Source organism: Urtica dioica, chromosome 6 (assembly GCF_054948205.1).
Source record: "Urtica dioica subsp. dioica isolate 48M chromosome 6, U.dioica_male_clone48M_v1_H2, whole genome shotgun sequence".
Lineage (NCBI taxonomy): Eukaryota > Viridiplantae > Streptophyta > Magnoliopsida > Rosales > Urticaceae > Urtica > Urtica dioica.
The window spans coordinates 43,851,058-43,866,034 of NC_142761.1; the positions used below are offsets into that span (position 1 = coordinate 43,851,058).

The 14,977-nt window shown below is 38.2% G+C and overlaps 4 protein-coding genes across 6 annotated transcripts in view; 2 read left to right on the forward strand and 2 right to left on the reverse strand.

Moving 5' to 3' along the window:
• The window catches only part of LOC149394448 (uncharacterized), a 100,603-nt gene extending 98,055 nt beyond the window's left edge, over positions 1 to 2,548 (reverse strand). For 2 of the 3 annotated variants that reach the window (XM_089617177.1, XM_089617175.1), the window contains exons 1-3: positions 2,171 to 2,546; positions 1,653 to 1,768; positions 407 to 921 (exon numbers count right to left, since the gene is read on the reverse strand). In XM_089617177.1, coding sequence (XP_089473303.1) covers positions 407 to 885 — 479 coding nt within the window. In that variant the 5' untranslated portion in view covers positions 886 to 921; positions 1,653 to 1,768; positions 2,171 to 2,546. Of the gene's footprint in view, positions 1 to 406; positions 937 to 1,652; positions 1,769 to 2,170 lie in introns of all 3 variants that reach the window. The other variant, XM_089617176.1, reaches the window with a different exon arrangement.
• Positions 2,549 to 6,910: 4,362 nt separating this feature from the next.
• On the forward strand, positions 6,911 to 8,879 carry LOC149394454 (Pentatricopeptide repeat (PPR) superfamily protein). Its single transcript, XM_089617197.1, has one exon. It carries the CDS (start codon positions 6,983 to 6,985, stop codon positions 8,558 to 8,560), a length of 1,578 nt encoding a protein of 525 aa, XP_089473323.1. The 5' UTR covers positions 6,911 to 6,982; the 3' UTR covers positions 8,561 to 8,879.
• Positions 8,880 to 8,895: 16 nt separating this feature from the next.
• LOC149394455 (kinesin-like protein KIN-14T) lies at positions 8,896 to 13,270 on the reverse strand. The gene is made up of 11 exons (XM_089618339.1): positions 13,183 to 13,270; positions 13,005 to 13,088; positions 12,751 to 12,918; positions 12,546 to 12,652; positions 12,276 to 12,454; positions 11,603 to 11,764; positions 11,297 to 11,512; positions 10,812 to 10,849; positions 10,586 to 10,713; positions 9,253 to 10,492; positions 8,896 to 9,176 (listed from the first exon to the last, which is right to left on the reverse strand). The coding sequence occupies exons 1-11, from the start codon at positions 13,268 to 13,270 to the stop codon at positions 9,061 to 9,063; spliced, it is 2,526 nt and encodes an 841-aa protein (XP_089474465.1). The 3' UTR covers positions 8,896 to 9,060.
• A 19-nt stretch (positions 13,271 to 13,289) lies between these two features.
• LOC149394456 (long chain base biosynthesis protein 2d-like) lies at positions 13,290 to 14,287 on the forward strand. Its single transcript, XM_089618340.1, has 5 exons — positions 13,290 to 13,384; positions 13,460 to 13,529; positions 13,633 to 13,759; positions 13,910 to 14,068; positions 14,171 to 14,287. The coding sequence occupies exons 3-5, from the start codon at positions 13,745 to 13,747 to the stop codon at positions 14,285 to 14,287; spliced, it is 291 nt and encodes a 96-aa protein (XP_089474466.1). The 5' UTR covers positions 13,290 to 13,384; positions 13,460 to 13,529; positions 13,633 to 13,744.
• Positions 14,288 to 14,977: the final 690 nt, after the last annotated feature.

The window sequence follows — 14,977 nt, forward strand, 5'->3', positions numbered from 1 at the left end:
TCTACTCTAAATTCTGATTTTTCGAGTTTTAGCCTCTCTGTATTATCCCGCGATTGGCCAAGTGCTATCTAGTTTGTGACGACTATAGTCTAAATATTTGGATCGATTATACTCCAAATGAAATCTTCATGACGACTACAAATTAGGTTTGATTTTTAATTCATGACCATGGACGGACCTAGGTGTCCTCAAGTGGGGAGAATCAATTTCCCTAATATGTCCCAGATATAATCACTAATTTGACCTCCCCTAATAACGTGTTTTTTTTTCTTTTTGGGTGATAAAACTTTTGTATTTTTGTGTTTTAATAACCACAATGATAATAGAAAAAATGATTTAAAAGCTGTACTTAAGGTTTATGACAACTAAAACCATTTATCAAGGATATCAAATACGAGTAATTTACCTCGCGTCTGCCGAATTGAATCCGGATAAATCTGCAGTGGCTCTCAGAGATTCCCGCCACATCTTCAACTTTTCCGAGTCGTGTCCGAAGCGTGTTTCGAGTTCTGAGAATGCAACTTCGAAGCTTCTCTTTTGGTGGCGTATATTCCTGGGCTCCACCTTGTAGAACACGGGTATAACACGCTGTTTATCTTCTTTCATGCAACGGACGATGTGGTTGAGCTCATCCAGACACCATCGAGATTGGGCATAGTTCTCTGAGAAGACGATTATCGAGATCGCCGATGCCTTGATCGCTTCTAGAAGCACAGGCGAGATCTCGTCTCCTTTCTTGAGGTCATCCGAGTCTATGAACGCCTTTATTCCTTTATCGCGCAAAGCGTCGCAAAGAAAGCTAATAAAGCCCCAGCGTGTGTCCGTGCCTCGAAAGCTGATGAATACGTCGTATATATCGACAGAGGTACTCGAAGAAGAAGCCATAAGTGATCAACCTCCAAAAATATCAAAGGGTCTTATCTGAAATATGGAAAGCTTGCATAGTGAATTTGTGTGAGGCTAGTTTATTCAAAGTAAAACGAAGGTAAGACCAAACACAGTATACGGTAATTTACCATAGAAACACAAAACAAAAGTAAATAATTTTGGATTATCATGGTGTGATTATGTTTTACTTAAACCTTTTAAGATTATATAACTGTATATATGATTTGGATTACCTGGATCTGGATGTTGGATTTTATTTTTTAAAAAATATATAAAATATACGGAAAAAAAACCCCAATATAAAAGTGTACGTTAAAATAGCTAATTTGTGTATAATAAACCATAAATAATACATTTATATACGTATATATATATATATATATATATATATATATATATATATATATTAGCTCTAATTTGTGTTCAACAAGGTTCGAGAGAATTCCACGCCAGGGGAACAACACACTGGACGCCCTTGCTTGTAATGTCATTTTATTTCAATATGAATTTGTTTGGATTCCAGTCTGTTCATGAATCATCAAACTTTTATAGTTTACTCCTACAATAATAAATTACTATGTGCGCTTCTCTACTTTTGTTAATTTACTTTTAGTACTGTTTTACTTTCTTGTAATAAAAAAGCAGTTGCTCCCTTAGTCTTGTTATTTTTCATACTCTCACAGATTACAGTTGAAAATACGTCTAAAAATTTCGACTTAATTCAGCAAAAACAAATTCTCAGTGATTAGTTAGTAACAATTTACCTGGCCCCTGAATCCCAGGCGGATGAGCTCTCAGTCGTTTCTGAAGCGCCTTTTGCGTTCTTAAAAATGCAGCTTTGTAGCTTCCCACCGAGAATCTGTGATAACTCGATCGCTCCCTGAATCGCAGATGAGATTTTATGTGAGGATAGTAAAGGAATGAAGAAGAAGAAAGAATACTGAGATAAGACTGTGACTCTGTGCGTGGCTAGTTTTGTCTGATAACTATAAAATATCAACTGATATCAAGAGTTTTCTATCAGAAATGTAAAGGAAAGCTTATTAGATCGTGACTTTATGTAAAGTTTGTTTATGCAAACTAAATGGAAGGTAATTAGTTTATAATGTGAACATATAAGTTTAGAGTTTACTGCTATAACAATAAAATTAATAGGTGCGCTCCTCTACTTTTGTTTTTTTTTTTTTTTAACTTTTATAGTGTTTTACTTTCTTGTAATAAAAAGCAGTTACTCCCTTAAACAAATTCGCAGCGATTAATATGTCAATGTAAAACAATTTACCTCGACCCTAAATCCCAGCCGTATTAATTCGCAGTGATTTCCAGAGATTCTCGATCTGAAGCGCCTTTGATGTCTTGAAAACGCAGCTTAATTTGTGGCTTCCCAGATGGTTCCGTATGTTTGTGGGGTCCACTTTGTAGGTCTTCTTGCAACGTGCTATATGGTTGAGCTCATCCAGACACCTCCGAGAATCTGTGAGAAGACGATTATCAAGATCGGCGATATCTCGATCGCTCCCTGAAGCGCAGATTAGATTTTGTGTGAGGATAGTAAAAGGAAAGTAGAAGAAGAAGAGCAAAAGAACAAAAGTGTGACTTTGCATGTGACTAGTTTTTTAATATATAAAGGAAGCACAAAGCAATATTGGCTTTTTTTTCTATGCACAAGAAAAGAGGGAGAAATTTCGCTTTTGAATTATTGATATCACATTTCCTCAAAAAAAATATATATATATATTGATATCACACGGTTTCTTCAACTTTGTTGTTTTGGGTTGTTTGATGGGTCGTCGAGTTTTAGGATTTTTTTATTTTTATTTTCTTTTTACTATTGACGGATCCAAAGACAGACTGGGCCCAAAATTATCTTTCGTGAAATAACAAATGATAAAGTAACGATGATGTCCTTCATACTATTACTGTATGACTTCGTATTTTCTTTTCGGAAGCGTGTTTCGAGTTCTGAGAATGCAACTTCGAAGCTAATTAGATCGTCATTGCTTGTAATGTCAACGCAATAAAAGAAAAATAAAAGTAAATGGTTAAAAGTTCAAGGGGCATTTATGTAATTTATCCAAAAAATAATAGCTCATCTTTCAAAATAAAACTAATTAGATACTTGTAGATAATAATTGTAGCTTTATATATTCTTAAAAAAAGCCTATGAAATCAGGGCTATACCACCCCGGATGTAGCTTCAATGTCACTGAAGATTCCTCGCATTGATAGCAAAACCACTTCGAGATTTCGTGGAAACAGAAAGTCAACTTTGCGAACATGGGGCAACTGAGATAAATCAATGTTAGAACGTCTCTAATGTAAAAAAAAGAAGCTTTTAGCTTACACTTAAAACCCACACTCCAATATACCATCCTTTGCTATCAATCTAAAAATTCAGATATATGATATTTACACTAAATATTTAGCATGAGACTCATCAATATTGGCATACAAAGATGGGTCCCAATTTTCAAATGAAAAATAGCACGAACATAGAATTTAAAAACTAGACCATCTCAAGTGGACAAGTATACCATTTCTTATTCTATAGATTTTTGGCGCAAATAATCTCACATTTTTAAGATTCAATTATTTTCTCACCTTTTTTTTCATTTTAGTCCCTAATTATTGATTTTGTAGCATTTTTTCCTTTCCAAAGAAGCATTTTTTTTTTAATAATAATATGTAGCATCTAAACAGCCTAATCACTAACTTGAAGAGGTTGTTTATGAAAGTTAAGTTGCTTTAACTGTTAATAGTCTTTTTGGTAGTTCACTCTTACTGTTTTTGTTTTCTGTTTTCTGTTTTTGTTTTCATATAGTTGTAGTCTGAAATTTTTAATTTGCAGTTGTTTTCAAATAACTGTTTGGTAAGGATTTCAGTTTTTTGTAATTGTAGTGTAATAATTCACATACGAATTAGGCGTCGAGATATATACTAATTAAAAGTCTTTGTTGTGAATATAATAGTCGTACCTTTAGTTATAATGATTGTTCACAAGTTCATCGGAAATCACCGTTTGTCTTTGTAGTCAATACAACAAATATCAAATTTTGATAATAACTAATGTTGACTAAAAATAGTGAAAACTTATGTGCTCGACGAGAGGATCACGACCAATTAACAATATGTAAAGTGGAGTTCCAATTGTTTAAAGTTTGTCATAATTGTAAAACTTAAAGTTATGTTTGTTTCTCATCTCAAAAACTGTTTTTTAGTTTTTGAGTTGAAAAAATTGAAAACAAAAATTGAAAACATGTTTGGTAAAGTGTTTTCGGAAAAAAAATTCAAAAAATTTTGAAGTTGTTTTGGAAAAAAGTAAAGAAAACTGAAAACAAATAAAAGGTGTTTTTGAAAAAAAAATTCTTCTCTTCTCTCATCTTTCTCCTCATCTTCTCTTTTCATTCTTTCAAAAACAAAAATGAAAACTATACCAAACACTTTTTTTCAATTTTTTCACTTTCTCAAAAACAAAAATGAAAACTGTACCAAACAACTTTTTGAAAACAACTACAAAACAGTTTTTCAATACAACTACAAAAATTAGAAAACAGAAAACAAAAAACTTTTTGAGTTAACTACCAAACACAACTTTAAGTTTTTCAAGGAACGAAAACAAATTCGATAATCAAAAGTGAGGAAAATGAAATGATGTTAATAGAAGAGAAGGAGATGTCAAGAGGAGATATTAAAAAATATATAAAAAATGTTAAAAAAGTTTAGTGAAAAAATTGAAAAACACCTAAAAACTGTTTTCTGATTTTCTTCATTAAAACAGAAAACAGTTTGAAAACTTTTTAAGTTGTATTATGAGAATCATCAAACAAACAGTGGATTCGGTTTTTTTATAAAACTATTTTAGTTAGAAAAGTAAAAAACAGTTTTCAAGTTAATAAACAAACATGGTCTAAGATTTTGTCATCATTTCACAATTTTCTGTTTCAACTTGCTGGATCTTAAATAAGGATGTCTTTTTGTTAAAACAAAATTATTGGCCTATTAACGTGAGTATACCTAATTAGGGCTTATAACTCTTATCACAAATTAATTATTAATTGTCTTTTTTTTATAATTTTTTTTTACAAAAAATTGGCTACGTAAGCCACCTAAACTATAGGAATTGTAAATTAGCCAACTTTTGGTAAATACTTTGTAAATAGCCAACTTACATACGTGGCAGCCTATTAACTACATTTTTTTACATAGTTGGCTATGTAAGCCACCTAAACTATAGGAATTGTAAATTAGTCAACCTTTGGTAAATACTTTGTAAATAACCAACTTACATACGTGGCAGCCTATTAACTACATTTTTTACATGTTTGACTGGATTAAATAAGTATTTTATTAATCTGTTAATAAGTTAACTTGGCTATTTACAAGAAATTAACGAAAGGTGGGCTATATCCCAATTCACTATAACCGTGTGGCTATATAACTTAATAACCCTTTTTTATGTACATTGTGACTCGAACCTATGTCCTTACTTGGGAAAGAGGGTGCTTACCACTAAGCTACATTTCTTGCCTATTATTTTTAGCATTAACTCATCATAAGCAAACAATTCTTAACAAACATGATCAAAATTTCTAGATATTATGAAATATGATCTAAATCCAAAGTTGCAATACAGCCCAACGATCGCACGATGAAACTTCAGCAAGTTTTAGCTGTAATCCGTGTTTTTGAGACTTTGTATCCGAATGATGATTATGACCAAATTGCAAATGAAATAGCATTCTAGTCAGAAAAAAAAGGATATAGTATTGTTCCATGATGCAATAGTCATGTTTAGGAGCCATCCTGGCTTGTCGGTACGGAAGCCCACGGAAGGACGGAAATCCGCACGTGAAGACAACCTATCGGAACTGCCGCTTCCCGCGTGGCACGGAACGTGGCAGCTGACTTCCGAATGGCAGACGGAAATGGCAGGATGGCAGGATGTGGTGGATGGTGTCGGAAGGATTTAATGCCGAAACAGAGGGGAAAGAGAAATAAGATCGTTGCTTTCATGAGGCATTGAGGCCTATGTCGCTGACTCACATAATAGTTGTTATTGTTTTTATTTTTTTTAATTCCTTATTGGAAGTTAATGAAAATATGGATTTCCATTAAGTTTAACGGAAATTCCATTTCCAATAAGCAATGGAAGGCAGCAAAATGCCTAATGGAAATACCATTTCCAATAAACAATGGAAGGTGGCTTATTGGAAATGAAATTTCCATTTCCTTCCAATAGCCAGGCAAAAGTGTCGTTGCACAAGATATAGAGCTTTGATGTTTTATTAGCTACTTGTCATTGGCTATAAAAGTGACAAAGAGGGATTTGGAAGTCATTTCTGTCAATTAGTCACGCTTCTGATTTTCCCTTGAAGAGCACTAGTTCTCTCGAAAGGTCGTGTCACCCTTTGTATCCTATTTTATCAATACAAACAATAATTTTCATTTTATTCTTCTCATGATAATTGTCGAACACATTATATCATGTGTATCGAGATATCACACCATCACCAGTGAGATATGTTCAGTCCGACTACGACATGCATGCCTAAAACTACAAGGTCTACACTATCTAGTACATATGATATGAACCAATTCACATACATAAGAGTATTTCGAGCTTCAAGAGCCTAACAAAGTTTTATTAAATCTCAGAGGTTTAATTACTATTTTTTAACTAAATAAAATTGAGAGAAATATTAATTTAACCCTAAATTTTGACGTTATATGCCACCATAATGCTTAAATCATGTTTTTATGCTTTATCTCAAGAATTGCGTGTTTAAAATTTTTATTGCAAAGAATAGTGTTTTTTTTTAAGTTGAAAACCGGTCATTTTTCTTGATTTTTCTAAATATCTACAGTATTTTATTTGTTTATTATTTTGGGCTATATTTAACTTTATTTATTGTTTAGAATCTATTTAAATTTGAAAAAACGCTATTTTTGAAAGGATTTAAAATAAACGCTATTTTAAAAATATTACACCCTAAAAACGACATTTTCGTAACTTTCCCTTTTTATTTTGATGCATGATTTGTAACTTCTGGCTCCAATAGAGTAAGTGACTAACATGAGAATGAGATGAGAAAGCATGATCAGTTTGGACGTGATTTCATCACTACTCCGACAAAAATGGACTTCTCTGAGACACATTCACCAACTCCACGGCGTTCTGATCTCCACAGGTCTTCACGGCGACAATATCTTCCTCTCTCGCCTCGTCGACTCGTGCTCTTCTCTCGGCCACACGCTCTACGCCGACGCCGTGTTCTCTCACGCCGACCGACCCAACACGTACCTCTTCAACACCATGATCCGAGTCCTATCTCCTTCCCGGGCTTTACCCATCTTCAAAACAATCCTCGCCTCGGGCTCTCGACCCGACACGTACTCGATCCCGTTCGCTCTGAAAGCCGCGGCTGAGCTCTCCGCCGCCGGGGCTTGCCGCCAGATTCACTGCCACGCCGTCGCCGCCGGACTGAGCTCCGACGTCAACGTCGCGACCGCTCTGGTCAGAACCTACTCTGTATTGGGGTTCCTCCGCGACGCACGGAACGTGTTCGACGAAACGACGTCGAAGACCCACGTGGCGCTCTGGAACGCCATGCTTGCCGGGTACGCAAAGGCGGGCGATGTCGAATCCGCTCGGAAGGTGTTCGATGAAATGCCTGAGAGAAATTTGGTTTCTTGGACTGTTTTCGTGTCCGGGTTTGTTCAGGCGAGGCGGCCGAGAGAGGCTGCGAGGGTTTTCGAGAGAATGTGGGCCGACGGAGCCGAGCCCGACGAGGTCACGATGCTCGCGGTCGTGTCGGCTTGTGCTCAGCTGGGCTCGTTGGTGTCGGGGAAGAGAGTCCACGGGTACATCGTGAAACGCGGCTTCTTTTCCTCGAAGCTCGCTGTCGGAAACGCGCTCATAGACATGTACGCGAAATCGGGTAGCGTGAGAGACGCGAAATCGGTGTTCGAAGCCGTCGGGGAGAGGCGAAACGCGGTGACCTACACCGCGATGATATCCGGGCTAGCCCTTCACGGCCTCGGGAACGAGGCCGTGAAGGCTTTCTCACGGATGGAGAGCGAATCGGTCGAGCCCAACGGAGCCACGTTCCTCTCGCTGCTCTCCGCTCTAAGCCGAGCCGCGATGGTCGACACGGCTCGCCGGTTCTTCGACGAAATGGGCTCGCGATACAAGATTCGGCCGGGGATCGAGCACTACGGTTGCGTTATCGATTCGCTCGGCCGAGCCGGCCGTCTCGACGAGGCGATCGAGCTCATGGAATCGATGCCGTTCGAACCGAACGCAGCGGTTTGGGGGTCTCTTCTCTCGGCTTCGAACGTTTACAGAGACGCCGAGCTCGGCGAGCGAGCTCTGCGACATCTTTTGGCGTTGGAGCCGTGGAATAGCGGGAATTACATGCTTTTGGCCAACACTTACGCTTCGCTCGGAGGCTATGACGAGTCTGGGGTCTTGAGGAAGGCCATGAGAGACTCCGGGGTCAAGAAGACGCCCGGTTGGAGTTCCGTCGAAGTCGACGGTAACAAATTCCGGCGATTCGTCGCCGGAGATACGTCGAACCCGGATTTCCTCGCAGCGTTCGAGGTTTTGAATCGGCTTAACGTGGCCGCGGGTCTTCCTGTGAAAGAGGTCGAGTTTCTTGAATTGCACACGTGAAAGAAACTAACTTGTTAAGATACGGGAATCGAAGTTTAAAACAAAACGAGAAGAAGAAAGAAAACGAGAATGTCAAGTGATTTGAGGACATATCGTGACAATGATACGCGTGAAGATTCTCTTGCAAAGTTGCAAGTACGTATCTCCGCGATAAAGCACCCTTGTTTTTGGCGACAGAGGTTAGAAAGATAAAAAAGAACAAAAAACAGACATGATTTGAGATTTTCTTTTCCTTTTTGTCGATTTTCACTCTTTTCAGTGGAAGGTTGTTTCCAGATTATATATATAAAAAAAAAGGAAGAACAAATTCATGAACATGTTGATTTCATTTTGATACTGTAATTAGTAATGTCTGCATCATCAAATTCATGTTTTGATTAAAAAGAATTTCTGTATTTCCTTAAATATAACATTCCTGTACAAAATTCTGAACCTGAATGAGCATGCGTGCCTCTTATGAATTTATTGACATAGTAATAAAGTGAAACCATGAAACCGTTTCAAAGGGTCAAACCATGAAAGAACTCGTGCTCGAATCCCAAGTGTCGAAATCCTAATGCTAATAGAGCGGTGACCCACACGATCCTCAGTCTCTCCGTCAAAAGATGATAAATTCCTGCTGGAACAAGAGAGAAAAATGTTATGCTAAAGATAGATATGAAAAATGCTGAAGATGATAAAACTTTGTTTACCTGATTTTTTTATTTTTTCTGGTGATCCCATTTGGGGTCTGATTATATCCTTTTGATTTCCGTTATCCATAAACAAGGCTCTCTGAGCTCTTCTGTTGTGAATACCAGGCATCGACTTGATTGTGTCTGTGCCTTTGTTTGAACTGATGTGGCTTCTTATCTCAGTAGCTACTGATGATGATTCGATCGAATCCCCTCTCGTCTCAAACACACCGTCAACTGATTTCTCATTGTATCGATCGAGACCATCTGAACATGAAAATACACACAACCGTTCATCGCCATCTACAGAGGTACAATCTGAAGAACGCTGTGTGTTATTCTCTATTGCTTTCGACGTCACAGCCACTGTGTTATTCTCTTCATCCTCGTCTCGGTTCGAGTCAAAACTAAATCTTTCGTCGGATTCAAAATCACTGCAACGTATTTCGGTCGGAGAGAAAGAGCCGTCACGTTTCTCGTCCTTCACCGACGCCTCGCCTACAAAACTCTCTGTTCGTGCCATTGTTTCAGGTACATCGAATTTCTCCGATTCTTCTCTCTCTCCCTTTCTCGTCTGTTTATTTTCCAGTACAGGAATCGCTAGAACCCTTTTGCTTTTGCGAGATATAGTACTAGTACCGACTGTAGGCTCGTTCTTGTGTAGCCTTAGCCAATTGTCGACCTTTGTTATATTCGTGGATCGAACGTTACTATTTTTCTTTCCGAGGAAACCCTTATGCTGAACCGAGCCCCTCTTCGATGAAGTTTCGCATTCGGTAACTTCGGTTACATCGTGACTGTATTCTGTTTGGTCGTCCGCGTTACTATTCGGGTTCAAAACCACCAAACAGCTGTTTCGGGAGACACTACATTCTGAGTTATATTCCGATCGGCGCTTTACAGGGAAACTCACAGACTCAGCGCGATGAGACGATGGCCTTCTTATTCTTCTTTTCATTGTCTCTTCGAAAGTTTGGTAATCTAAAGCCAATTTTCGCCGAGTACTACAAACCGTCGCTTTCATGAATCTCGGCGTCTCTGAAATCGGAACTTCTCTGGGCTCTATAGAATCGCTTTTCTTTGTGTCCATGTCGTTTAGTTTCGGCTCCTCTATAGGCGATTGACCTTTCCCGGTCAGTTTTTCTAATTCCCCGTTCAGCTTCACGATGCTTTTTCTGACTTCTTGTTGTTCATCTTCGATCATCTTCATTTTTCCCTGCAGATTTGCTATCGAGACTTCTCGCCGCTCTCTTTCCTCCTGAGGAGTATCGATGAAATCGTTAGCGTAATTTTTTCAATTCCTTTCTTGGTAAAAGAAGAAGCAAAAAAAAGGCTTGTTGAGTTCACTTACATTTGTCTCGGTATTTCCCAGGTTAATGCTTCGGACCCTAGTTGCGAAACCCAAAGAGCAAACAGTCTCACATATATCGTGCTCTTTGGGACTAATGTGCACAAGCATCAGAGTTTTCGAATCCTCTCCTGAAGTTGACAAGCGAGCAATATGGTCAAGCAAAGAAGGGTTTCAAGCTTTGGAAGTGCAAACACAGAATGTCTCTGAGCAGTGAAAAGCATTGTACCGAGGGAATCTTTAAGAACTTGCGTCAACTTGCTGTTCCTGCCCAGAGGTAAATGAGATTCTAGGGTTAAATATTTTCTCTGCATGACAAGCCAAGAATTATCTAACTAGGAGATAAAAGAACAAAACTTTAGTGTTACTGAAGCCTTCAACTCTGGAATATATTATTTCCACAATTCCTTTTCTAGAATCTTGAACTCCAAGTTAAGCGGCGAGCTCTTTTGTTGCTATTCATAAGGTTTTGTTTTTACGAAGAAATTATACAAAATAGCCGCTTGAAACTAATTGATTAGCAAAATAGCAAATGATAGAGTCAAAGTTCGGCTCTCTCCAAATTTTCTTCGACACTTGTCAATAAATTTTTTGGCGATTTCGCTAATTTTAGACAAACTTAAGCTACTTTACAAATCTATTAGTGACATTAAAGGATCATTTTCTTATGTTTTAGTATTTTTTTGATCAATAATTATGTGACTCAGTAGTTACCTTAAAGGCACATGACAATTTTTCTTGTGAAGAGCATGAATGACATCCCCGAGAGCAGAGAGCGATAAGTTGATTGCCTTGCCTTCATCGAGTCTCTTTCCCGACGCCTTTGTCTTGAGAACTCGTTCGCTTCCTCCGAGGTCGATGAACCATATCTTGTTTGTCTCTCGACGCCTTTCGGGGGCGTTTAAACACGTGATCGATAGCCGGATTAAGCTGTGTAATAATAAGATACTCATTACGTCATGAAAAAAAAAATCTCGTCCATTTTTTTTCCCCGCGCTGCGAAAGACTCTTTTTTTTTACCAATGCGATCTGCTCGAAGTTGTGTTGGAGTTCGTCGAAGCCGTTGATCTGTATCGACATCCTAATCCGTAGAGCCTAAGAGCTTGATTGAAGTCAGTCACTCGTATAGCCACAAGATTGTCGATTTCGATTCCTCCCTTTGGATCTGTTTGAATCGAGAGGCTACTCGAAGAAAAAAAAAATTAAGAAAATAATTATTTGAACTAATTATTTATGTATATATATGTATGCATATTTTGAAAATTAAATTTTTTACCTTTTTTTGTTTTTTTTTTAAATTTAGACAAAGTATAGGATTTTTTCAAGTGTGCCCGGCTGAATAATTTTTTTCCTTAACACACACTCACTAAAATTAGCCAAATAAGTCACCGAAAGTCTGAGAATTGCTAGATAGCCAATTTTTTGTAAATCTTTTGTAAATAGCCACCTCAACTTATTTATGTCACTCATAAAGACAAAAATACCAAAAATTATGTCCCGTCTATTTTGGGTTTTTTTTTGTCTTTTTGAGTGCCGTAAATAAGTTGAGGTGGTTATTTACATAAAATTTACAAAAAGTTGGTTATTATACAAAACTCTATAAGTCAAATGGCTATATAGCTAAAAGACCCAAAAAATTTAGCATTTTTTTTTTCAAATTTGCCCCTTTAATGCAAATCCTAGCTACACGCACCATGGTGGAATGGGATCCATTGGCTTAGTCGGGTGAGGAACGAGCAAGTCTTTGAGGTTTCCGATGTAAATCTCGAGCATACTAAAATCGAAAAGAAACACGTGATTGCTATTCGATGCCTGCTTAAAGATCGCCTCCATCGCACGAGACACTACTCCAGGGGTGTTTGGCGTACCTTCCTAGAAAAAAAAACCCCGTAAAATGATCTAAGAAAAAGGGTGGCCCGAATTGACGGTCGGTAACTTGTGGAGAAAGTAAAGTTTAATTTACCATGGTGAAGCTTTTTCCCGTGCCGGTCTGCCCGTACGCAAATATGCAAGCGTGGTAACCGTCCAAGGCCGATTTGATCACCGGCTCAACCTCCGCAAATACTTCGTCTGAAAGAAGGAACAATTTTCGTGTCAAGAGTCTCGATCAGAGACAAAACCGGAAACAGTCTTGGAATTTTTATAATTCCCGATTTTTTTTTTTTTACCCTGCGATGAGCCGGGACTGAAAACCTTGTCGAATGTATAGGTTTTGCTTTTGTTGTCGGATAGTTTCAAGAGAACGTTGCTCGAGTCCAAAGCTGCCACGGGCTGTGACCCATTAAAGCTCTCGCTCTCGGCGATCGGTCTGATGCGACAGAACACGCGAATATTGCCTGTAATAAATACGGAGTAAAATGTTCCTATAGTTCCTCTTGTAACTTATTATATAATCATTGTTTGAAAATCTGCTAAAACTGACCTCTCAAGTCAAGAAACTCGTTTAGGATCCGCCTTCTCTGAGAGTTCAGATGAGTCAAGTAGTCGGTGAAAACAACGAGTTCGTCTGTTTGTTTGTTTGTATATATTATATATAAAAAAAATATAATCAAGATCGTTATAATCTTCGATCGCTGACACGAACAATCCGATCGCAATACCTTCGATCTTTGAAATGGAAGCACGCGATTCGTCGTCGCACTTGTCTGTCGGCTTCGATTCGATGGACGATGATGATCCGTTTTTCATCATCAATGGATTTTCTGCAGGGCTATTTGATTATAAGTGACTCGTTGAATCACAACTCGATCGTGAACGGAGCACGCGGGTCTGGAGCTACAATCCGCGTCTTCCAACACAACAGTAAGTTGTATAATAAGTAGCTATATTTTGAATGTTTTGCTCAGATTTGCTCATATCGTTCCTTGTCTTTGACAGCGCCGTCTCATTTGGAGGAGGTTTTGAGAGAGCAGATTGCGGATGGACAGCCGAGAACTCACAGACCAAGGTTTGTTTTTCAATGTCCCGACTTCTTATCATAACTCTTTCAATCACGTCGTAAGCAAAAAAAGAAAAAAGAAAAAAAAAAAACTGATTTAGATTATACGCAGGAGCTAATCCAATACTTGAAGTACACTTGTCCTGCTCATCTTTACGCTACTTCGATATCACCGCCGGCCGCGGAACAAATAATATCCGCCATTAGAGTCATTCTTGGAGAGGATGGTACAGACAGAGGTTTGGACTCTCTTCTTCTTACTATCACTCAGTGTTATGTTTGTTTGTGAAGTTATTTATATGCAATGACCTATAATCTCATCTGCATCTTCAATATGTTCGAAAAGTGTCCAAGTGACTTTTTTTTTTTTTTTTTTTTAATCTCGCCAGGAGCTCAGAAGCATAAGGGAAAACAGTAACTTCTTCAGGTCAGAACTGCAGAAAATGGGTTTCGAGGTTCTAGGAGATAACGATTCTCTGGTTATGCCGATTATGCTTTACAACCCGGCCAAAATACCCGCCTTCTCGCGAGAGTGCCTCAAGCAGAATGTGAGTCCATCGTCCAGCTATATGGGATTCCCCGTTAAATCTTTTCAGTAAATGATATTGTTATTTTATTTTTATTCTAATTACTAAACGATTCGGGTACAGGTCGCTGTTGTAACGGTGGCGTTTCCAGCGACCCCGTTGCTATTGGCACGGGCACGTATATGCATTTCAGCGTCTCATTCGAGAGAAGATCTACTAACAGCATTGGAGGTAAACTGACTATTTTATATATAAATATATATATAATTTGCCACCAACTTCATAACATTTTCACACTTTCTACCAAAATGCTAATTTTTCCCAAAATGCCACCATCTATGTCAACAATGTTGACATCTATGTTTGCCCTTCACTATTAGATGTCAACATTGTTGACATAGAGGTGGCATTTTGTCACGACCCGCGAGCGTCGTCACCTCGCCCGCAAGCCGCGACTCGGCGGAACCAACATCACGTAGCGGGAGCATATCATATATGAATAATATAATGTAAACAAAACATTTAAAGTAAATACATAATTTACAAAACATATAATATACGAAATACGATATTATTAAAAGTGCGGAAACGTTTACAACAAAAGTGGTTATCGGAAATCTCGGGAAATTTTTCGTTTTTCTTTTAGAACTAGAAGTCGTATATCGACCCTTATACATACATATATATGTACATAGAAGCTCCCGACTTTACATATATACACGGGATATTATTTAAGGAAGAGTCGATACTATTCAAAACATTATATATATAGAGGTCTACTTCCCGAGCCAGAACCCATAGCCCGTAGGTCAAGAGATACGCGTTCCGTCTCAGTTTCCTTCTCGGTCGTCTACATTGCCGCCTTGCCCTTATCTACATTACCAAGGGACATAAAACTATGAGTCGAATGACTCAGCAAGCGGGAGTCTA

What these genes read in the sequence shown, in the direction of transcription:
- LOC149394454 (XM_089617197.1), top strand. Translation starts at nt 6,983, where the DNA reads ATGATCAGTTTGGACGTGATTTCATCACTACTCCGACAAAAATGGACT.
- LOC149394455 (XM_089618339.1), bottom strand. Translation starts at nt 13,270, where the DNA reads ATGAAAAACGGATCATCATCGTCCATCGAATCGAAGCCGACAGACAAG. An exon ending in ATGGATCCCATTCCACCATG is followed by an intron (nt 11,765 to 12,275) that starts GTGCGTGTAGCT and finishes TTCTTCGAGTAG; the next exon opens with CCTCTCGATTCAAACAGATC. An exon ending in ACTTCGAGCAGATCGCATTG is followed by an intron (nt 11,513 to 11,602) that starts GTAAAAAAAAAG and finishes ATTATTACACAG; the next exon opens with CTTAATCCGGCTATCGATCA.
- LOC149394456 (XM_089618340.1), top strand. An exon ending in GAGAGTGCCTCAAGCAGAAT is followed by an intron (nt 14,069 to 14,170) that starts GTGAGTCCATCG and finishes ATTCGGGTACAG; the next exon opens with GTCGCTGTTGTAACGGTGGC.